The sequence below is a fragment of the Heterodontus francisci genome, chromosome 12 (genome assembly GCF_036365525.1).
Source record: "Heterodontus francisci isolate sHetFra1 chromosome 12, sHetFra1.hap1, whole genome shotgun sequence".
Lineage (NCBI taxonomy): Eukaryota > Metazoa > Chordata > Chondrichthyes > Heterodontiformes > Heterodontidae > Heterodontus > Heterodontus francisci.
Genome location: NC_090382.1, coordinates 21,875,708 through 21,900,471, shown reverse-complemented (window position 1 = coordinate 21,900,471; position 24,764 = coordinate 21,875,708). Strand labels below are relative to the sequence as shown.

Here is a 24,764-nt window from a genome sequence, read left to right as displayed (position 1 = left end):
AGCACAGTCATGCATCATAGTCAGAAATGATCAATTATGCAGCAGGACAACTGGACCGTCAGTTTTTTTTCCCCCAGGGGATTAAACCTGTCAGCCACAGAGGCCTACAGTTGTATCCACCCCATTTCTGCACAAGTTATTCCTAATTACTTTGAAGTAGCCAAAGAAAAAGGGAACAAGCTTGATTGGCCTAGCCATGGATTCGTAATCCTTTCCGAGAATGCACACAGATAGCCTGGGCTGTGGAGTGAAGATGCTGTAAATCCCCCTTTAAGTATCTCAGTAAGACAAGCATTCCTTCCCAGTTATGCCCAGGTTCTTTCTCAGTATGTCATGGGCCTGCAGCAAATATTAGTGTACATCAAAAAATGATTTCATATTTTCAGAAGACTACTATACACTGATTTTTGCTCTTCAGATTTTTGCGTTTTGAATTATGAGTTGACAAGATGCAAGGTTGAGGGTGCAGGTTTAGAGGGAATCATGTTTGTTTTTAATACTGTATGATGCAGTGACACGGACATGAAGAGGTACCTGGCTCCATTTTTCACACATACAGATGCCCTATGATGCAAACGTACTCATAGCACCTTCAATGACTGATCCTTAATGTATTGCTTGAAATGTAAGGTCATCCCTAACTGCACCACTTGAGCCTGGCAGAATCTGTTTCGATTGTGAATCAGTTCTGTCTACATATAGACGCTATACCAAAAGGTCCACATTCGGGTTTTAGTATCTACAAATAACCAGTTATGTCAGCCAGGGGAAATAAAATTCCATAATAATGTTTCAATCCATTAAAATGAATTCTAAGTGCAGCTCTGTTACAGGGGTGTCTGAATACATGAGCACAACCATCGTCATTGGCAACAAGTCTGCAGTGCTCTCTAGAGGCACCCCTCACCCACTCAGATCAGTTCGATAGAAGGGCCTCAGATGAAATCTAGAAACATTACATTTCCTTTCTATTTAGTGGGATTTAAAAAAATAAAGACCAAAACCCCTCAGTTCAACAGTTAAAATACAGCAATAAATTCACTGAACTGAATGGCGGGAGTTCAAATGAAAGACACCTGAGCCAAGAAAGAGAAAATTTCATGCTGCAGGCTCAGGCGGTCAACATGTAAAGGTCAAAAGTTACAATATTGCCTTTAAAGATATACGGCAAATAAAGTTTCATGAGATTAAACAATAGGAAAAAGGTTGGCCTCCAAACCTTTTCTCCTATGTCATTCAAGGATTTCCTCCAGATCATTCCCCTATGACTCCAGGGGGTTGTCTGAGGTATTTATAGACCTTTCATGAAACAGCAAACATGTATTTTGAAGTCTAATTTATCAGCAAAGGTGCATCTCCCAGTCAAGACTTTAAACAAATGCATATTGCTTGTAACCTACAGAGAGGAAGAAATAATGCTAGCATTGAAATATGGATTGTGCCAAGGGAGCATTTACACTGCAAAGGGAAGATTAATACTGAATGCCATCTCACCTGGACAGTGGCCAGTCGGGTTCATCGAGTTACATAACCCGGTATCTGTGCTAATGGAATAACTGCAATTTGCCTTACAGATAATGAAGGAGTTTATTTTTTTTTTCTTTTAAAGGATGTCAAGATCAGCAATATGTGCTTTGAAATCCTACCCGTAACTGCGGATCACCAATTTCAGTAACCTACCCCTCCCCACCATCCCTTGCCTTAAAAGCTATATTTTCTTGTAGACCCCAACCAGAGGCGTGCGGTTTTTTTAAAGAAAAAAATAATCATTCACCGATTCCCGGTCCCCTATTTCTGCAGCACTGCGATATTAACTCAGTCACACTTGTCCTATGCCCTCTTACTTATATTCCTTAAGTACCAGGCAAGGATGTGGTGAAACATCATTTGATTCCGCAACAGGACTCATTTCGGTGCACTGTTACTCAAATGGTCTAAAATACCAATTAATATTTTTTTTAAAGAGAGAAAGAGAGTCATATTACACACAGACAAATAAACAAGCCGAGCTAAATGACTGTAAATACCTTCAGTTGCATAGTTATGGTCACGTAAAAAACTGTTGTTGATTTTGCGGGTGTCAATCTCCTCCTCCATTTACAGCCGGATTACTTGGAGAATTGGAAATGAAGCAGACAGGTCTCCACGATCCCATTGCCCTAGTGGAACAGGAGGGAGAGCCTCGCACGGCGCGACATAGTCCAAACCTGCTGAACACGGTCAAAGCCTTCAAAGAAGATGAAAAAGAGACACGCACAGGGCCGAATAGCTCCTTCCGCAGTCCCAAACGCCCCACTAGCAGGACATGCTTCTGGTGTGACCCGCACACTGCGTGTCGTTTTGTTTAATGGCTTTTAAAATAAGAAAAATGCTTCAAGCGCAAATTTTAAAAAAAATCAGACAATTATTCCAGCGCTGTTTTAAAGTTTGCCTTTTGGCATCAGCCAGCCCAGGACCCAATCAAAAGGTGCGAGTGCGTGTGAAGCAGGCAAGCATCTGGGAGAGGATTTCAATACTAAAATTCTGTAGTTACTTCAGGCAGAGAAAATGCGTCAGCACCTTCAGTGTTAGTCCCCTCTCTCTATACAGTGCTGCATGAGACTGCTGGAGCCGTATGCTGCATCAGCACAGGCTCCTCCCATACAGCTTGGCAGTGTCCAACCGCATCAGAACCACTCTCTCACTCACACTGCTTCCAAGCTGCAGTAGGGAGTTGGGGGTGGATTTCAGCACAAGCAACAGACTGGAGGATTGCTAATTCACCGCCATCGCTGTAGAAACTGCTACCCCTACTCATGCCTATGCTACTAAGCTGAGTTCACAGCGAGCACTCATTAAAAAAAACCTCACTGCTACTTAATCAGCGGGAAATCCAAAGAGAACAAGCAGCATTAAGTTGAGGACATAAACCTCCCATCTATCGGTAGTGAACAGATACCAGGCATTGTCCAACATTACAGGAGGTAATAGAATATTAGGTAGAGGAAGTATAAGTAGCTCAGAAAATGGACAAAGCCACAGTTTGCAGGCCACCAAGAGATTGTAGTTAAAGGCGGTACAGCACAGGTTTACCAGAACGAAACCGGGGCTAAAAGGGTTAAATTGAGGACAGGTTCCACAGACTAGATTTGTATTCCCTTCCCAACACTAATCGGTGATCTAATTGTTTAAGATGATTCAAGGTTGTGATAGGGTAGACAGAGAGAAAGCATTTCCTCTGTTGGGGGAGTCTAGAACAAGTGGGCATAGCATTTAAATTAGAGCTAGGCTGTTCAGGGGTGATGTCAGGAAGCACTTCTTCACACAAGAGGTAGTGGAATTGTAGTCAATTGAAAATTTCAAGATTAGATTGATAGCTTTTTTTGGTAGGGAACAGTATGAAGTGATACAGAACAAGAAAAGCCATGATTGAATAGAATGACAGTGCAGGCTGAAGGGGCTGAATGGCCTCCTCCTGTTCATATGTTCCAAAGTGACTCTGTGCTGAGGAACTTGGAAAGTCATGTGTGGCAGAAGGATAACACCTACAGGATGGTAGCTGTCCATTTGGAGCTACAGCAGTACATATTGACAAATGGTTAAAAGAGATATTCAGGTCCACGTAGGGAGAAATACTATACGGGCAATTAACAGCTGCATAAATGGAGATTGGCTCACAACTCAAAAAACAGAGTGGGGTGCAGAGTAATGAATACACCCAGTGGAAAAAGGAGTGTAGTTCACCAAAACAACTGCAGAGGTAAACAAGTGGCTGGAAGCATGGAAGAAGAAAAAAAAATGTTATCTTCTTAAATAATTGAGAACCCTTCCAGAATAAAAATGACTGGCACACTTAAACTAAGTAGGGTCAAAGGGACATTGAGGCAGCAATAGAGAATCAATTACATAGAATTCACAGCACTGAAACAGGCCTTTCGTTCTCTGCCAGTGCTTATTCTCCACATGAGCCTCCTTCCACCCCTCTTCATTTAATCCTATCAGCATAACTTTGTATTCCTTTCCTCCTTATATATTTACCTAGCTTCCACATTAAATGCATCTATGCTATTCAACTCAACTACTCCTCGTGGTAGCAAGTTCCACATTCTCTGAGTAAATAAGTTCCAACTGAATTTATTAGTGACTATGTTATCTTTCCAGCCCCTAGTTTTGGTCTGATAAGTGGAAGCACCTTTTTTCCATCTGCCCCATCAAACCCCTTCATAGTCTTAAAGGACTTTATTCGGTGACCCATCTCTTTTTCAAGACAAGTCAGCAGGTAAGGGTGGATAGGGGTGGAAAGAGGTAACAGGATCCCATGTGAGGAAGACCATAGGGTAGAATACAGTCAACAGGTAGGCTTTGCTACAGATACCCAGGGAAACATCTTAACCAGAAACTAGGTATAGACAGACACTGGGGAACACAATAGGAGGTAGATCTATGATATGACGTATATACATGTATGCCAGAAGTATTAGAAATAAGATGCTGGAACTGGCATCTGTTACAGCATTAGATGCTGTTTAACTATAGACTCCCTGATCAGAATAAGGATGAGGATAATTTGCTTGATGGAGAGATAGGAATTACAAGAACAGGAACGTTATTTTAAGGGTTGTATTTAATCACCCAAATATAAACTCAGTTGTTTTCGAGTCAGGATTGGATAAATATTATGTATGACTGCTTCTTCACCAAGGGTGCCATAGCAGTCAATACTCATCGTCATCTGTTATTCATAAAAAGCCTAAAAGATGAAAAGCCACAGCACCCCTGGAGGACAGGGACCAGAACAACAATTTGCATTCACGTAGCACCTTTAAAGTAGTAAAACGTCCCAAAGTGCTTCACAGGAGTGCTATCAAACAAAATTTGACACAAGTCACATTGGGAGACATTGGGTTGCGTTTTACCTTAGGCAGACGGGAATTCTCCACTCACGTGAAAGTTGGTGGCGAACCCACTTCCGCCCAGCCCGGGGATCTGTCCCGCATTTTATGGGTCCCCGGGCTTTAATTGTCCCGCCTCAGTAAGCTGCCGGCCAATCACAGCTCTTACTCCCAGCAGCGCCATTTGGAGCGGTGAACACTGCTGGGACTGAAACCCAGCCGAAGCCATGGATCCAGGAGGGAAGATAAGTATTCACCAGGGGGATCAGTCCTTCCTTGGTGAGGTTGGAGTGGTCGTTTGGGGGGTGAGGGGAGGGCGTCTTGGGTCCCTGGGGTGGAGTGGGTTGGGAGGCGGGGGCAGCCCTCAATCGGGCACCCTGTGCCTGATTGCCACGCCCTACCGGGGTGCGGAAAGGCTGGCAGCTATCGCTGGGTGGCCTTTCACGTGCCCAGCATGCCCTCTTGCCATGGCTAAAATACCCGTGGAGGCGGGCGAGGGCCCTTAAGTGGCTGTTAAGTGGCCACTTAAGGGCCTTGATTGGCCTCAGGTGGACGGGCCGTTTCCCACCCCCTGCCTAACGCCGTAAACTTGGCCGGAGGCAGAAGCAGGGCGGGTAGGCCTCCCAGAGCCTCCCGCTCAATTTTATGCCACCCCCACGCCAACACCCGACCCGCTGGGGCGGTGTAAAATTCAGCCCATTAGGACGGGGGACTTTGGTCAAAGAAGTAGATTTTAAGGAGCATTTTAAAGGAGAGAGAGGTGGTGATGGCGAGGCCAAGGGAGGAAATTCCAGGTCTAGGCAGCTGAAGGCAATGGTGAAGTGATTAAAATCAGGGTTGTGCAAGAGGCCCAGTCTGAAGGAGTGTAGAGATCTCAGGAGGTGATATGGCTGGAGTAAATTACTACAAACTATGTAGACTGATCTCACCAGCAAATGTATAAGTTTTTGGGTGGGATGTTGAGCTTACAACACTGTTGCCGTGATACACACATTGACAGGGTGGAGCCCATGGCCAGGTTTCCATACCAGCTGTGAAAGTGCAGTGAGTCTGTCAGCTCTGTTTAATTTGCATGCTGCATATGGGGCTAATGTCCCCCTCTCAATTCATAGAGGCTTTGTCATGAAATAGTCTTTTACATGATACAGCTGTTTGTTTAATGAGTGAGTAAAACCATTCTTTTTATCAGCTGTTCATTGAAAATAGCACAGTACTGGTTAGGAAAATGTTCCAGTTTGTGTCGCTCAAGTCTCTGTGCTCCTCCTTATTCCTCTGACTTGTTCTAGTTTCACTCTTGATCTCATTCAGGGTGCTGGGGAATGGAATATTTTTCATTTCAGGCACTCAGTCTTGCATGAAAGGCAATCCAGATTAGGCACAGAATTGCTTGCTGACAATCTGACATTGTTCAGCTCCATTCACAACTCCTAATGAAATAAGCCATGCCAACCTACAGCAGGACCTGGGTAGCAATCAGGGTGGGCTGATCATTGCTGGAAAATGACTGCAACAAGAAAAAACTCAGATACATCCTCCTGGCTTTTGATGGTACCAGCATTGTCACGTCCTCCACAATTTACATTGTAGGGGTGACCACTGACCAGAACAATAAAATCTGGAAATCTGAAATAAAAACAGAAAAACACAACAGGTCTGGCAGCATCTGTGGATCGAGAAAAGCAGAGTTAACATTTCAGCTCTGTGACCTTTCATCAGAACTGGCAAAGGTTAGAAATTGAATAGGTTTTGAGCAAGTGATAAGGGAAAGGGTGGGAAGAAGAACAAAAGGGAAGGTCTGAGTTCGGTTCTGGGTAAAATGTTGGAAAAGGTTATAAGAGATAGGATTTATAATCATCTTGAAAAGAATACGTTCATTAGCGATAGTCAGCACGGTTTTGTGAAGGGTAGGTCGTGCCTCACAAACCTTATAGAGTTTTTTGAGAAGGTGACCAAACAGGTGGATGAGGGTAAAGCCGTGGATGTGGTGTATATGGATTTCAGTAAGGCGTTTGATAAGGTTCCCCACAATAGGCTATTGCAGAAAATACGGAAGTATGGGATTGAAGGTGATTTAGTGCTTTGGATCAGAAATTGGCTAGCTGAAAGAAGACAGAGGGTGGTGGTTGATGGCAAATGTTCATCCTGGAGTTTAGTTACTACTGGTGTACCGCAAGGATCTATTTTGGGGCCACTGCTGTTTGTCATTTTTATAAATGACCTGGATGAGGGTGTAGAAGGGTGGGTTAGTAAATTTGCGGATGACACGAAGGTCGGTGGAGTTGTGGATAGTGCCGAAGGATGTTGTAGGTTACAGAGGGACATAGATAGGCTGCAGAGCTGGGCTGAGAGATGGCAAATGGAGTTTAATGCGGAAAAGTGTGAGGTGATTCACCTTGGAAGGAGTAACAGGAATGCAGAGTACTGGGCTAATGGGAAGATTCTTGGTAGTATAGATGAACAGAGAGATCTTGGTGTCCAGGTACATAAATCCCTGAAAGTTGCACACCCAGGTTAATAGGGCTGTTAAGAAGGCATATGGTGTGTTAGCTTTTATTAGCAGGGGGATCGAGTTTCGGAGCCACGAGGTCATGCTGCAGCTGTACAAAACTCTGGTGCCGCCGCACCTGGAGTATTGCGTGCAGTTCTGGTCACTGCATTATAGGAAGGATGTGGAAGCTTTGGAAAGGGTGCAGAGGAGATTTACTAGGATGTTGCCTGGTATGGAGGGAAGGTCTTACGAGGAAAGGCTGAGGGACTTGAGGTTGTTTTCGTTAGAGAGAAGGAGGAGGAGAGGTGACTTAATAGAGACATATAAGATAATCAGAGGGTTAGATAGGGTGGATCGTGAGAGTCTTTTTCCTCGGATGAGGATGGCAAACACGAGGGGACATAGCTTTAAGTTGAGGGGTGATAGATATAGGACAGATGTCAGAGGTAGTTTCTTTACTCAGAGAGTAGTCGGGGCGTGGAACGCCCTGCCTGCAACAGTAGTAGACTCTCCAACTTTAAGGGCATTTAAGTGGTCATTGGATAGACATATGGATGAAAGTGGAATAGTGTAGGTCAGATGGTTTCACAGGTCGGCGCAACATCGAGGGCCGAAGGGCCTGTACTGCGCTGTAATGTTCTATGTTCTATGTTCTATGATAGGGCGGAGGGCAGGACAGATTAAATGACAAAGATGTCATGGAATAAAAAGCAAAGGGGGTGCTAATAAGCACAGTGAAAGACAAAGCGTTTGTCCAGAGTGTGTTAATGGCAGAATAATGAACAGCTCTGTCCGAAAGCAAAAACATGAAAAACAGGTTTACGACTGGCACATAGTAAGAAAAACAAATTAAAATGGCAGTCATGGTCTGAAGTTGTTGAACTCAATGTTGAGTCCAGAGGGCTGTAGAGTGCCTAATCCAAAGATTAGCTGTTCCTCAAGCTTATGTTGAGCATCACTGGAACACTGCAGTAGGCTAAGCACAGAAATGTGGGCGTGAGAGCTGGGTGGTGAATTAAAATGGCAAGCACCCTGAAGCTCAGGGTCATGCTTGCGGACTGAGTGGAGATGTTCCGCAAAGTGATCATCCAATCTGCGTTTGGTCTCCCCAATGTACAGGAGACTTCATTGTGAGCAGCGAACACAGTATGCTAAATTAACAGAAGTGCAAATAAATTGCTGCTTCACCTGGAAGGAGTGTTTCGGTCCTGGGATTGTGAGGAGACAGGAGGTAACAGGGCAGGAGTTACACCTCCTGCGATTGCATGGGAAGGTGCTGTGGAAAGGGGACGAGGTGTCAGGGTGATGGAGGAGTGGACCGGGGTGTCGTGGAGGGAATGTTCCCTTCGGAAATAAAAACAAAAAGTGCTGGAAATACTCAGCAGGTCTGACAGCATCTGTGGAGAGAGAGAGTTAACGTTTCAGGTCAGTTACCTTTCATCCCTTCAGAATGCTGTCAGAGGTGGGAGGGGAAGATGCATTTGATAGTGGCATCATGCTGGAGGTGCTGAAAATGGCGGTGAATGATCCTTTGGATGTGGAGGTAGGTGGGATGGAACGTGAGGACAAGGGAAACCCTGTCGCGGTTCTGGGAGGCAGGTGAAAGGGTGAGGGCAGAAGTGCGGCAAATGGGTCACACACGGTTGAGGGCTGTCAACCACAGTGGGGGGAATCCTTGGTTGAGGAAAAAGGAAGGCAGGTCAGAAGCACTGTTGTGGAAGGCTGCATCATCAGAATGTGACAGAGATGGAATTCCATCCTTCATGTTTCAAATCCACCCAGCATTACAGGTATTTCTGAGATATACAAAGTTCCTCGGACTGCTGTTCTCACCGCATCCTGAGATCCACATTTACACCTCACACCTTGCCTCCTGTAAGGACTCCATTCCATTCTCTCAGTTTCTCCATCTCTGGTGCATCTGTTCTGATGATGCAAGCTTCCACAACAGCACTTCTGATATGTCTTACTTTTTCCTCAAACAAAGATTTCGAGCATCTCCAGCATGATGCCACGATCAAACACATCTTCTCCTCCCCGCCCCTGTCAGCATTCTGAAGGGAACATTCCCTTCGTGACACCCTGGTCTACTCAGCTATCACCCCCGACACCTCGTCCCCTTCCAACAGCACCATCCCATGCAATCGCAGGAGATGTAACACCTGCCCTCTTACCTCCTCTCTCCTCTCAGTCCACAAGCATGACCCTGAGCTTCAGGTTGTTTTCCATTTTAATTTGCCCCCCTGCTTTCATGCTCACATTTCTGTCCCTAGCCTGCTTCAGTGTTCCAGTGAAGCTCAATGCAAGCTCGAGGAACAGCACCTCATATTCCGATTAGACACTCTGCAGCCCTCTGGAATCAACAATGAGTTCAACAACTTCAGACCATGATGGCCATTTTGATTTTTTTTTTACTATGTGCCAGTCTGAAACTTGTTTATCATGTTTTTGCTTTCGGACAGAGTTGTTCATTATTCTGTCATTAACACTCTCTTTGGGCAAATGCTTTGTTTCTTACTACTGTTATTATTACTCCCTTTGCCTTTTGGTCCATGACATTTTTGTCATTAAATCTGTCCCGCCCTCTGCCCTATCATAGACCTTCCCTTCTGTTCTTCTTCCTGCCCCCCCTTTCCACTTTCACTTTCACAACCTTTGCCAGTTCTCATGAAAGGTCACAGATCTGAAACATTGGGCTGGATTTTGAGGAGCCCTTGATGTTGGGATCCATGGCAGGGGGCGAGGCCCTGATGGCCCAGATGAGGCCCATCATGGACCTCGACACTGGGAGGGCCTGGCCTGATCCTCCTGGTGGTGGTGAGGCACCATGGCAGTCTCCCCACCACTGGGCGACAGGACCACAATATGAATATTTAAAACAATTAAATTAATTAATTTAAATATATCTACGCCTTCTCTTAACGGCCCGCTGCAATCTATGGCCCGGCGGCCGGCAATCCCACACCTTCGCATTGCCGTCCGGGGAAACGAAGCGTGACACTGGTGGAGAGGGGAGAGGAGGTAAGTTTATCAGTGCGGGGAGTGGGGGGGGGAGGGGGAACGGGGTCAAATTAACATCATGGGTGTAGGGGCTGGTGAGAAGGTTGTGTAGTTTGTGGAGGGAAGGTCAGATGGTAACGGTAAGTGTTTTTGGGGGGAAAAGAGAAAATAATCCATTGGATTGTTATTGGGAGGTGGGGGAGGGGCAAAAGAAATGTATTCATTTAATTTAGTTCCAAATATCTTTAAATAAGCCGGTTGGACTTTGACAAGGTCCCTCATGGCAAACTGGTACAAAAGGTGAAGTCACACAGGATCAGAGGTGAGCTGGCAAGATGGATACAGAACTGGCTCGGTCATAGAAGACAGATGGTAGCAGTGGAAGGGTGCTTTTCTGAATGTAGGGCTGTGACTAGTGGTGTTCCGCAGGGATCAGTGCTGGGACCTCAACTGTTTGTAGTATATATAAATGATTTGGAGGAAAATGTAGCTGGTCTGCTTAGTAAGTTTGCGGACGACACAAAGGTTGGTGGAGTTGCGGATAGTGATGAGGATTGTCAGAGGATACAGCAGGATATAGATCAGTTGGAGACTTGGGCGGAGAAATGGCAGATGGAGTTTAATCCGGACAAATGTGAGGTAATGCATTTTGGAAGATCTAATACAGGTGGGAAGTATACAGTAAATGGCAGAACCCTTAGGAGTATTGACAGGCAGAGAGATCTGGGCGTACAGGTCCACAGGTCACTGAAAGTGGCAACGCAGGTGGATAAGGTAGTCAAGAAGGCATACGGCATTCTTGCCTTCATCGGTCGGGGCATAGAGTATAAAAATTGGCAAGTCATGCTGCAGCTGTACAGAACCTTAGTTAGGCCACACTTGGAATATTGCATGCAATTCTGATTGCCACACTACCAGAAGGATGTGGAGGCTTTGGAGAGGGTACAGAAGAGGTTTACCAGGATGTTGCCTGGTCTGGAGGGCATTAACTATGAGGAGAGGTTGGATTAACTCAGATTGTTTTCACTGGAACGATGGAGGTGGACATGATAGAGGTTTACAAAGTTATGAGTGGTATGGGCAGAGTGGATAGTCAGAAGCTTTTTCCCAGGGTGGAAGAGTCAGTTACTAGGGGACATAGGTTTAAGGTGAAAAGGGCAAAGTTTAGAGAGGATGTGCAAGGCAAGTTTTTTACACAGAGGGTGGTGAGTGCCTGGAACTTGCTGCCGGGGGAGGTGGTGGAAGCAGGTACGATAGCGAGGTTTAAGAGGCAACTTGACAAAAACATGAATCAGATGGGAATAGAGGGATATGGACCCCGGACGTGCAGAAGGTTTTAGTTTAGACAGGCATCATGATCAGCACAGGCTTTGAGGGCCAAATGGCCTGTTCCTGTGCTGTACTGTTCTTTGTTCTTTTGACTGATAACCCTTTAATCAGCGCTTGCGCACAGGCAGCTGACGCCATTGCCGGCGACAAACAGCCTGCCCCCTCCACGTGATCATGTGGGGGGAGGGGGCAGCCCGCCCCTACTATTTAAATGAGCCGCCACACTTAAGATCACGGCGGCTTTTTGTTGTGCAGCCCGCACAGGCGGGCCGCCATTTTTGAAGCTTATAAAATCCAGCCGATTAACTCTGTTTCTCTCTTTACAAATGCTGCCAGATCTGCTGCGTATTTCCAGAAATTTTTGTTTTTAATTGTCCAGAACAACATTGATCTGGACAACACTCAGGCTTGGGCTGATAAGTGGTAAGTAACATGCATACCAATCAAGTGTCAGGCAATGACTATCTCCAACAAGAGAGAATCCAACCATTTCCTCTTGACATTCAATGGCATTACCATCGTTGAATCCCCCATCATCAACATCCTTGGGATTACCACTGGCCAGAAACTTAACTGGAACAGCCATATAAATGCTGTGGCTACAAGAGCAGGTCAGAGATTGGTAATTCTGTGGCGAGTAACTCACCTCCTGACTCTCCAAAGTCTGGCCACCATCTACAATGCACAAGTCAGGAGTGTGATGGAATATGCCCCCCTTTGCCTGGATGAGTACAGATCCAACAACACTCAAGAGGCTTGACACCATCCAGGACAAAGCAGACCGCTTGATTGGCAGCCCATCCACCACCTTCAACATTCACTCTCTCCACTGCCAACGCACAGTGGCAGCAGTGTGTACTACATACAAGATGCGCTGCATAACTCGCCAAGGCTCCTTTGACAGCACCTTCCAAACCCCAACCTCTACCACCTAGAAGGACAAGGGTAGCAGATGCATGGGAACACCACCACCTGCAAGTCCCTCTAAGTCACACATCCTCCTGACTTGGAACTATATCGCTGTTCCTTCACTGTTGCTGGGTCAAAATCCTGGAAATCCCTTCCTAACAGAAATCCCCGCACACCAAGGACTGCAGCGGTTCAACAAGGTGGCTCACCATCACCTTCTTAAGGATAATTAGGGATGGGCAATAGACGTTGGCCTTGCCAGTGACCGTCACATTTCATGAACAAATAGGAAACAAGTTTAACTGGGCCAGCATATCAATATGATGGCTTCAAAGCAGGTTAGAGGCTGAGTACACTGTGATGACTGGCTCACCTCCAGATCTTGTAAAAGCCTCTACCTGGATGATGCAGTAACAACAGCATTCAGGAAGTTCACCATCATCCAAAGTAGAACAGTCCACTTCATCAGCACTCCTGCCACTGGACTCAATATGGACCACAGGGCTATCTACAGGATGCACTGCAGCAACTCACCAGGCCTACCTCAACAGCACATCCCATCCAGCCCTACAACTTGTACCGATGAAGGGCAAGAGCCCCAACATCACGAGAACACTCTCAGAACAAGCTCTTCAGTGGATCATAGCAGCAGCCCATCATCACTCTCACAGGGCACACAGGGATGGGCAATGAGTGTCACCTTGCCAGTACTGCCCACTTAAAGAGTTTTTTACACTGTGGGTTGCTGAGTAAGTCACCCATTTTGGAGCACCCACTTCCTGACAGTTATCTCCTTTCTCAATTTGCTTTTAAGCAAGGTTGACGGGGAAGAAACATCAGTACTTGATCTGATTGCTTCAGGGACATGACAAGACTGAACTCTGAACTTTTGACAGAAATGTTGACAAAGGGACCTGCATCAAAAGTATTAACTCTCCCCTCAATGAAGCCTGCCCTGCTGAGGGGTTTCCAGCATTTCCTGTCTTTGTTTCAGATATCCAGCCTCCGCAGTGGTTTTATTTATTTTTTTTGTTCTAATATTCAGGCTCTTGATTCATTGAAAAAGCACACAGAGACTGATCTCAGATGGGAGCAGGAGAACAGTACAGTAAGATTTTAAAACTGTAAGTCAGTAAACAGGTAAAATAAAAGGAGTAAGAGATTAGAGAATGGGATAGAACACAATCACACAAGGAAGCCATTTGGCCCATCACGCCTGTAACAACTCTTTGGAAGAACTATTCAATAATTCCCACTCTCCTGATCTTTCCTCAAAGCCCTAAAACATTCTCCTTTTTAAGTATTATCTAATTTACTTCTAAAGTTACTATTGAATCTGCTTCCATCACTCTCTTTCAGGCCACACATCATAACTTGCTGCGTAAAAAAAATTCTTATCTCCCTCCAGTTCTTTTTCCAGCTATCTTATATCTGTGTTCTCTGGTTACCTGCCAGTGGAAACAGTTTCTCTCTTACTACTCTATCAAAACCCCTCATAATTCTGAACACCTCTATTAAATCTCCCCTTAACCTTCCCCGGCCTGAGGAGAACATTTCCAGAAGATAGATTGTTTTAAATTACTGTTTTTAACCAAACATGTAATTAATAGCATATTATTCATATAGTACAGTAATAAACCTGCTCCTGACATCTGACTAGTGCTTTATTACTGCTAATACGAGCAGATATTTCAGTATCATGGTGAAGGAAGCAAAATCTCCAGAGGAAATGGCAGGCCTTGGAAGCACTGAATTATCTCGAGATGCTGAAAGTGTAATTTTAATGGACAGTGTCGTCAGATCATTGAAAATAATTCAAAATTCAGATCAAGGGCCAGATAAAATGATCAACTGGCCACATTGGGACTGCCAGCCTTGTACTGTGCAATCCTGCTCTAACTGAACCTTGGAGCCGACAGAAAAATTATAGTCACACCTGATAATACAGCCTGATGGCATTTGCAGCCTGTTTACCCAAGACAGGCTTGCCACTCCACATGTCTTTCGGTTTCTGCGCTGTATGAGCTGGGACTTTATGTTGTTTCTTGCTCTTTCCTTGCTCTCCAGCAAAGGAAGGCAAGGGAATGATCTCGGGAGACAATAGGTACCTCATCGTTCATACAGCCTATGACAGGACCCTGTTAAAATAGACGTATATTTAATGTCACTAGCAAACATGCGGATGCTTTTCTTTTGCCTGCTCCTGTATGGAATTGTCTGGCCACACTGTCACCTGCCCAGAGTGGCACAGCCCACCAAGCGGAAGTTTGCAGGTGTCAACTGTGGCTCAGTAGGTAGCACCATCACCTTTGAGTCAGAAGGTTGTGAGTTGAGCCCCACTCCAGAGACGAGCACAAAATTGTGGCTCATGCTCCAATGCAGTACTGTGGGAGTACTGCACTGTTGCAGGTCCCATCCTTTAGATGAGATGTGAAACCAAGGTCCTGTCAGCCCTAGATCGGTGAACATAAAAACAATCCTAAGGTTTCCCTCGACCAACAACACTAGAACAGATTATTTGGTCATTATCTTATTGCTGTTTGTGGGAGCTTGCTATGAAAAAACTAGCTGCTGCACTTCCCACATTACAGCAGTGACACATTTCAAAAGAATTCCGTTGGCAGTAAAGCACTTTGGGATGCCCTGAGGTTGTGAAAAGCGCTATATAAATGCAAAGTGGTGCTGGATTTCTGACATTGGCTCATGGTTGAAATCATGGGCTTGGACAAAAAGCTTATCATAGAATCATAGAACGGTTACAGCACAAAAGGAGACCGTTTGGCCCACCATGATGTGCCGGCTCTCTGCAAGAGCAACTCACCAAGTACCACTCCCCCCACCTTTTCCCCATAGCCCTGCAAATTTCTTCTCTTCAGATAATTATCCAGTTCGTTTCTGAAGGCTTCAATTGAATCTGCGTCCACCACACTCTCAGGCGGTGATCCTAACCACATGCTGCATAAAGCTTTTCCTCATGTCGCTGTTGCTTCTTTTGCCAATCACATGAAAGCGTGTGACAAATTCGAACTGAATAAATTATCCACACCCCAAAGTTGAAGCAGCTAGTCTTGTACAACAGCTGACACCATCATCAGGTGTACCACAACTAAGCTTACAAACTGGTTGAAGCAACACAACACAACATTCCCCAGGCTACATTCAAATCCAACAAATGAAACTCCAATTCTCACCGCTTCACTTAGAGAGACCCCCATGGATGCCATTTGAGAATTTCCTTTGAGAATCACAAGTGACGACAATGGTGCTGAAATTGGTAATGTGTAAAGTGCAAATCTGTTTAGCAAATCAGGATTTGTGAGAAAGCCACTTTATAGGATAGCCGCTACAGTGGCCAGTGGATTCAATGGTTTCATTCTTGCTGCTGATCCCTTCTCTTTCACCCTCAGGAGATGAAATCAGTGAGGTAGAACTGGTATACAATGAATAGAAGGAATATGTTGAGGAAACGATTGGCCTCTTATCATTCCATGCTTTCTTGTTTTCTTATGTCTGTGTGTCTCTCTCTGTTTCTTCCTGTCAACCTGCCATACTGGATGGCAGTATAATCCACCAAGCACATAATTTGCACCATCTCCCGACAGAGCCAATAGGCAGAATTTATGTCTGATTGTGGAAGGAGAAGCAGAGCCATGAGTAACAGAACAAAAGTTGAGAGCAAAATTAGTTTCTCTTAGTATTTGGCCGAAGAGTCTCTGTTATCGGGAGATGATGGCGTAGTGGTAATGTCACTGGGCTTGTAATCCAGAGGCCCAGGCTAATGACCTGAGGACACGGCTTCAAATCCCACCATGGCAGGTGGTGGAATTAAAATTCAATTAATTAATAAAATAAAATCTGGAATTGAAAGCCACTCTCATTAATGGTGCTATGAACCTATCATCAATTGTTGTAAAAACCCATCTGCTTCACTAATGTCCTTTAGGGAAAGAAATCTTTTTTATTTGTTCATTTGTGGGATGTGGGCATTGCTGGCTAGGTTAGCATTTATTGCCCATCCCTAATTGCCGTTGAGAAGGTGGTGTTGAGCTGCCTTCTTGAACTGCAGCAGTCCTTGGGGTGTAGGTACACCCATAGTGCTGTTAGGAAGGAAGTTCCAGGGGGCTTGATTGAACAGACCCTCCCCACATCAGGTTTTGTGGCGAGGGGGGTCGGAAAAGACCTCCGAGAGAGGGCCGCCATGAACCCTGACGCCGAGAGGGCCTGACCCGATATTGCCGGTGGCGGTGAGGCCTCGTGGTGGCCCCCCTGCCGCTTGGCGATGGGACCCCCATTTGCAAATTCAAATAAATGTAAATGAATACTTTAATTATACTTACGTCCCCGCCTGAGTCCCCACTCCGATCTTCGGCCCGGTGGCCAGCACTCCCGTACCGTCGGATTCCCATCCGGGGAAACAAGGCAGAACACTGGTGGGGAGGGGGGTGGAGGTAAGTATCTCAGTGTGGGAGTGGGGGGAGCGGGGCCAAAGTAACATCATTGGTGTAGGGGATGGTGGGAAGGTGTTTGACGCTAAAGTTTATGCACTTTGGGGCGGGGGAAAGGTCAGGTGGACAAGTGAATCGTTTTGGGGGGAAAGGGAAAGTAACTGATTTAATTGTTATTGGAGGGTGGGAGAGGGGCGGAAGAAATGTCTTTATTTATTTTTATGTCCTTGCGCTTTAAATATTTAAAGTTAATGGTAGGGCTCAGAGCCCTCTAAAAATGGCATCAGTGCCTGCGCATAGGCATGACACCATGGTCGGGGACAGACAGCCCACACCCTCCACATGATTGGAAGGGGCAGCCCGGACTGGCGATTTAAATGAGCCACCACACTTAGGATCGCGGTGGACCGCCTTGTTTTCATGGCGGGCTTATAAAATTCAGCCCAGGATTTTGACCTACCAACAGTGAAAGAATGGCGATATAGTCCCAAGTCAGGAAGGTGTGTGGCTTGGAGGGAATCTTGCAGGTGGTGGTGTTCCCATGCATCTGCTGCCCCCGTCCTTCTAGGTGGTAAAGGTTGCGGGTTTGGAAGGTGCTGTTTAAGGAGCCTTGGTGAGTTACTGCAATGCATCTTGTAGATGGTACACACTGCTGCCACTGTGCTCCTGTGGTGAACGAAGTGAATGCCGAAGGTGGTGGATGGGCTGCCAATCCAGTGGGCTGCTTTGTCCTGGGAGGTGTTGAGCTTCTTGAGCTCTTCTCCACTGATGCGGCCAGACCTGCTGAGTATTCCAGCATTTCTTGTTTTTATTTCAGATTTCCTGCATCTGCAGTATTTTGCTTTTACTTCTTGAGTGTTGTTGGAGCTGCACCCATCCAGGCAAGTGGAGAGTATTCCATCACACTCCTGACATGTGCCTTGTCGATGGTGGACAGGTTTTGGGGAGTCAGGAGGCGAGTTACTCGGTGCAGAATTCCCAGCCTCTGACCAGCTTTTGTACCCACAGCATTTATGTGGCTGGTCCAGTTTAGTTTCACGTCAATGGTAACCCCCAGGATGTTGATAGTGGGGAATTCAGCGATGGTAATGCCATTGAATGTCAAAGGGAGATGGTTAGATTTTCTCTTGTTTGAGATGGTCATTGCCTGGCACTTGTGTGGCGTGAATGTTACTTGCCACTTATCAGCCCAAACCTGGATGTTGTCCAGGTCTTGCTGCATTTGGACATGGGCTGCTTCAGTATATGAGAAGTCACGAATGATACTGAACATTGTGCAATCATCAGCGAACATCCCCGCTTGTGACTTTATGATGGCAGGAAGGTCATTTATGAAGCAGCTGAAGATGGTTGGGCCTAGGACACTACCCTGAGGAACTCCTGCAGTGATGTCCTGGGACTGAGATGATTGACCTCAGTCAACTATCTTCTTTTGTGCTAGGTATGACTCCAGCCAGTGGAGTGTTTTCTCCCTGATTCCCATTGACTCCAGTTTTGCTAGGGTTCCTTGATGCCATTCTCAGTCAAATGCTGCCTTGATGTCAAGAACAGTCTCTCTAACCTCACCTCTGGAGTTCAGCTCTTTTGATCATGTTTGGACAAAGGCTGTAAGGAGGTCAGGAGCTAAGTGACCCTGGCGGAACCAAAACTGAGCGTCAATGGGCAGGTTATTGCTGAGCAAGTGCCGCTTGATAGCACTGTCAACGAGCCCTTCCATCACGTTACTGATGATCGAGAGTAGACTGATAGGGTGGTAACTGGCCAGGTTGGATTTATCCTGCTTTCTGTGTACAGGACATACCTGGGCAATTTTCCACATTGCCGTCTAGATGCCAGTGTTGTAGCTGTACTGGAACAGCTTGGCTAGGGGCACAGCTAGTTCTGGAGCACAAGTCTTCAGTACTATTGCCAGAATGTTGTCAGGGCTCATAGCCTTTGCAGTATCCAATGCCTTCAGCCATTTCTTGATATCACGTGGAGTGAATCGGATTGGCTGAAGATTAGCATCTGTGATGCTGGGGACCACAGAAGGCACTTCTGGCTGAAGATGGATGCAAACGCTTCAGCCTTTTCTGTTGCACTGATGTGCTGGGCTCTCCCATCATAGGGTCATAGAGTTATACAGCACAGAAATAGGCCCCTTGGCCCATCGTGTCTGTGCCGGCCATCAAGCACCTGACCATTCTAATCCCATTTTACAGCACTTGGCCCGTAGTCTTGTACGCAATGGCATTTCAAGTGCTTATCTAAATACTTCTTAAATGTTGTGAGGGTTCCTGCCTCTACCAGCTCTTCAGGCAGTGTGTTCCAGATTCCAACCACCCTCTGAATGAAATTTTTTTTTCTCAAATCTCCTCTAAACCTCCTGCCCCTTACCTTAAATCTATGCCCCCTGGTTACTGACCACTCCGCTAAGGGAAAACGTTTCTTCCTATCTATAGTTCGAGTACTTTAGATGGGTCAGTTTTTGGCCAGTGTGTGCAGGAGGGTTTTCTGACACAGTATGTAGACAGGCCAACCAGGGGCGATGCCACATTGGATTTGGTACTGGGTAATGAACCCGGCCAGGTGTTAGATTTAGATGTAGGTGAGCACTTTGGTGATAGTGATCACAATTCGGTTAGGTTTACCTTAGCGATGGGCAGGGACAGGTATATACCGCAGGGCAAAAATTATAGCTGGGGGAAAGGAAATTATGATGCGATTAGGCAAGATTTAGGATGCGTAGGATGGGGAAGGAAACTGCAGGGGATGGGAACAATCAAAATGTGGAGCTTATTCAAGGAGCAGCTACTGCGTGTCCTTGATAAGTATGTACCTGTGAGGCAGGGAGGAAGTTGTCGAGCGAGGGAGCCGTGGTTTACTAAAGAAGTTGAAGCGCTTGTCAAGAGGAAGAAGAAGGCTTATGTTCGGATGAGACGTGAAGGCTCAGTTAGGGCGCTTGAGAGTTACAAGCTAGCCAGGAAGGATCTAAAGGGAGGGCTAAGAAGAGCAAGGAGAGGACACGAGAAGTCATTGGCGGATAGGATCAGGGAAAACCCTAAGGCTTTCTATAGGTATATCAGGAATAAAAGAATGACTAGAGTTAGATTAGGGCCAATCAAGGATAGTAGTGGGAAGTTGTGTGTGGAATCAGAGGAGATAGGGGAAGTGTTAAATGAATATTTTGCGTCAGTATTTACAGTAGAGAAAGAAAATGTTGTCGAGGAGAATACTGAGATTCAGGCTACTAGGCTAGATGGGATTGAGGTTCACAAGGAGGAGGTGTTATCAATTTTGGAAAGTGTGAAAATAGATAAGTCCCCTGGGCCAGGTGGGATTTATCCTAGGATTCTCTGGGAAGCTAGGGAGGAAATTGCAGAGCCTTTGTCCTTGATCTTTATGTCATCATTGTCGACAGGAATAGTGCCGGAAGACTGGAGGATAGCAAATGTTGTCCCCTTGTTCAAGAAGGGGAGTAGAGACAGCCCTGGTAATTATAGACCTGTGAGCCTTACTTCGGTTGTGGGTAAAATGTTGGAAAATATAAGAGACAGGATTTATAATCATCTTGAAAAGAATAAGTTCATTAGAGATAGTCAGCACGGTTTTGTGACGGGTAGGTCGTGCCTCACAAACCTTATTGAGTTTTTCGAGAAGGTGACCAAACAGGTGGATGAGGGTAAAGCAGTGGATGTGGTGTATATGGATTTCAGTAAGGCATTTGATAAGGTTCCCCACGGTAGGCTATTGCAGAAAATACGGAAGTATGGGGTTGAAGGTGATTTAGAGCTTTGGATCAGAAATTGGCTAGCTGAAAGAAGACAGAGGGTGGTGGTTGATGGCAAATGTTCATCCTGGAGTTTAGTTACGAGTGGTGTACCGCAAGGATCTGTTTTGGGGCCACTGCTGTTTGTCATTTTTATAAATGACCTGGAAGAGGGTGTAGAAGGGTGGGTTAGTAAATTTGCGGATGACACTAAGGTCGGTGGAGTTGTGGATAGTGCCGAAGGATGTTGTAGGGTACAGAGGGACATAGATAGGCTGCAGAGCTGGGCTGAGAGATGGCAAATGGAGTTTAATGCGGAAAAGTGCGAGGTGATTCACTTTGGAAGGAGTAACAGGAATGCAGAGTACTGGGCTAATGGGAAGATTCTTGGTAGTGTAGATGAACAGAGAGATCTTGGTGTCCAGGTGCATAAATCCCTGAAGGTTGCTACCCAGGTTAATAGGGCTGTTAAGAAGGCATATGGTGTGTTAGCTTTTATTAGTAGGGGGATCGAGTTTCGGAGCCACGAGGTCATGCTGCAGCTGTACAAGACTCTGGTGAGGCCGCACCTTGAGTATTGCGTGCAGTTCTGGTCACCGCATTATAGGAAGGATGTGGAAGCTATGGAAAGGGTTCAGAGGAGATTTACTAGGATGTTGCCTGGTATGGAGGGAAGGTCTTACGAGGAAAGGCTGAGGGACTTGAGGTTGTTTTCGTTGGAGAGAAGGAGGAGGAGAGGTGACTTAATAGAGACATATAAGATAATCAGAGGGTTAGATAGAGTGGATAGTGAGAGTCTTTTTCCTCGGATGGTGATGGCAAACACGAGGGGACATAGCTTTAGGTTGAGGGGTGATAGATATAGGACAGATGTCAGAGGTAGTTTCTTTACTCAGAGAGTAGTAGGGGCGTGGAACGCCCTGCCTGCAGCAGTAGTAGACTCGCCAACTTTCAGGGCATTTAAGTGGTCATTGGATAGACATATGGATGAAAATGGAATAGTGTAGGTCAGATGGTTTCACAGGTCGGCGCAACATCGAGGGCCGAAGGGCCTGTACTGCGCTGTAATGTTCTAAAAAAAATCCTATCAATGCCCCTCATAATTTTGTATACCTCAATCAGGTCCCCCCTCAGCCTTCTCTGCTCTAAAGAAAACAACCCTAGCCAATCCAGTCTCTCTTCATAGCTGAAATGTTCCAGCCCAGGCAACATCCTGGTGAATCTCCTCTGCACCCTCTCCAGTGCAATCACATCCTTCCCATAGTGTGGTGCCTAGAACACAGTACTCCAGCTGTGGCCTAACTAGCGTTTTATACAGCTATATCATAACCTCCCTGTTCTTATAGTCTATGTCTCGGCTAATAAAGACAAGCATCCCATATGCCTTCTGAACCACCTGATCTACCTGTGTTGCTGCCTTCAGTGATCTATGGACAAGTACACCAAGGTCCCTCTAACCCTCTGTACTTCCTAGGGTCCCACCATCCATCATATATTCCCTTGCCTTGTTATTCCTCCCAAAATGCATCACCTCACACGTCTCAGGATTAAATTCCATTTGCCACTGCTCCGTCCATCTTACCAGCCCATCTATATCGCCTTGTAATCCAAGGCTTTCCTCCTCACTATTTACGACACCACCAATTTTCGTGTTGTCAGCGAACTTACTGCTCATACCTCCTATATTCACATCTAAATCATCAATGTAGCCTACAAACAGCAAAGGTCCCAGCACCAATCCCTGTGGCACACCACTGGTCACAGGCTTCCACTCGCAAAAACAACCCTCGACCATCACCCTCTGCCTCCTGCCACTAAGCCAATTTTGGATCCAATTTGCCAAATTGCCCTGGATCCAATGGGGTCTTACTTTCTTAACCAATCTCCCATGTGAGACCTTATCAAAAGCCTTACTGAAGTCCATGTAGATTACATGAACTGCTTTACCCTCATCTACACACCTAGTCACCGGTTCGAAAAATTCAATCAAGTTAGTTAGACACGATCTCCACCTGACAAAGCCATGCTGACTATCCCTGATTAATCCTTGCCTCTCCAAGTGGAGATTAATCCTGTCCCTCAGAATGTTTTCCAATAGTTTCCAACCACTGATGTTAGATTCACCGGCCTGTAATTATCTGGTTTATCCCTACTACCCTTCTTGAATAATGGTACCACATTCGATGTCCTCCAATCTTCTGGTACCTCTCCTGTGGCTAGAGATTTGAAAATTTGTGTCAGAGCCCCTGCTATCTCATCCCTTGCCTCACATAACAGCCTGGGATACATCTCGTCTGGGCCTGGGGATTTATCCACTTTTAAGCGCGCTAAAACAGCTAATACTTCCTCCCTTACAATGCTAATATGTTCAAGTATTGTTGAGGATGGGGATATTTGTGGAGCCTCCTCCTCCTGTTAGTTGTTTAATTGTCCACACCATTCCTGACTGGATGTGGCAGGACTGCAGAGCTTCGATCTAATCCATTGGTTGTGTGCTTGCTTAGCTCTATCTATCACATGCTGCTACTGCTGTTTGGCATGCAAGTAGTCCTGTGTTGTAGCTTCACCGGACTAACACCTCATTTTTAGGTATGCCTGGTGCTGCTCCTGGCATGGCCCCCTGCAATCTTCATTGAACCAGGGTTGGTCCCCCAGTTTAATGGTAATGGTAGAGTGGGGGATATGTCAGGCCATGAGGTTACAGATTGTGGTTGAATACAATCCTGCTACTGCTTGACATTCAAGTCCCATGCCCAGAATACATTCTGTGCCCTTGCTAACTTCAGTGCTTCTTCCAACTGGTGTTCAACATGGAGAAGCATTGATTCATCAGCTGAGAGGGGGCGCGGTAGGTGGTGATCAGCAGGAGATCTCTGTGCCCATGTTTGACCTGATGCCATGAGACTTCATGGGGCCCGAAGTCAATTTTGAGGACTCCCAGGACAACTCCCTCCTGGCTGTGTACCACTGTGCCGCCACCTTTGGTGGGTCTGTCCTGCCAGTGCGACAGGACATATCCAGGAATGGTGATGATGGCATCTGGGACATTGTCTGTAAAGTACGATTCTGTGAGTATGACTATGTCAGGCTGTTGCATAAGAACAAAAGAACATAAGAACTAGGAGCAGGAGTAGGCAATTCAGCCCCTTGAGCCTGCCCCGCCATTCAATATGATCATGGCTGATCTCACCTCGGCCTCAACTCCACTTTCCTGCCCATTCTCCATAACCCTTCAACCCATTAATAATTAAACATCCGTCTGTCTCCTCCTTAAATTTACTCTATGTCCCAGCATCCACCGCACTCTGGGGTAGTGAATTCCACAGACTCATGACCCTTTGAGAGAAGTAATTTCTCCTCATCTTTGTTTTAAATCTGCTACCACTTATCCTAAAACTATGACCTCTCATTCTAGATTGCCCCACAAGAGGAAACATCTCTCTACGTCTACGTTATCAATCCTGTTAATCATCTTATATACCTCAATTAGATCTCCTCTCATTCTTCTAAACTCTTGAGTACAGGCCAAAACTGCTCAATCTCTCTTCATAAGACAAACCCCTCATCGCTGGAATCAATCTAGTGAACCTCCTCTGAACTGCCTCCAATGCAACTACATCCCTCCTCAAGTAAGGGGACCAAAACTGTACGCAATACTCCAATATCTTTTCAGTGTGTTGAAGATTGGTGGCTCAATTATGTAATCTCTACTGGAGAATTTTTGCAGGCTCTCCTGCTGCACCTCTGCATCATCTTCACAGTCCCAATCATCCTCATCGTGCATGGACCCGTCTCACTAATGCCTTGTACAGTTGCAGCAACACTTCCCTACTGTTATACTCTATTCCTTTAGCAATAAATGCCAAAATTCTATTTGCCTTCCTTATTACCTGCTGTACCTGCATACTAGTTTTCTGCGATTCATGCACGAGGACACCCAGATCCCTCTGCACCGAAGCACTCTGACGTTTCTC

General features: G+C 45.9%; 1 protein-coding gene across 4 annotated transcripts in view; it reads right to left on the bottom strand.

Moving 5' to 3' along the window:
* LOC137375776 (serine/threonine-protein phosphatase 2A 55 kDa regulatory subunit B beta isoform) overlaps nucleotides 1-24,764 on the bottom strand; it is a 613,213-nt gene that overhangs the window by 244,610 nt on the left and 343,839 nt on the right. Inside the window, exon 1 of one of the 4 annotated variants that reach the window (XM_068043186.1) lies at nucleotides 2,028-2,106. The exons of the other annotated variants lie outside the window; for them this stretch is intronic. Coding sequence (XP_067899287.1) covers nucleotides 2,028-2,097 — 70 coding nt within the window. The 5' untranslated portion in view covers nucleotides 2,098-2,106. Of the gene's footprint in view, nucleotides 1-2,027; nucleotides 2,107-24,764 lie in introns of those variants that run through there. 4 annotated transcript variants of the gene reach the window in all.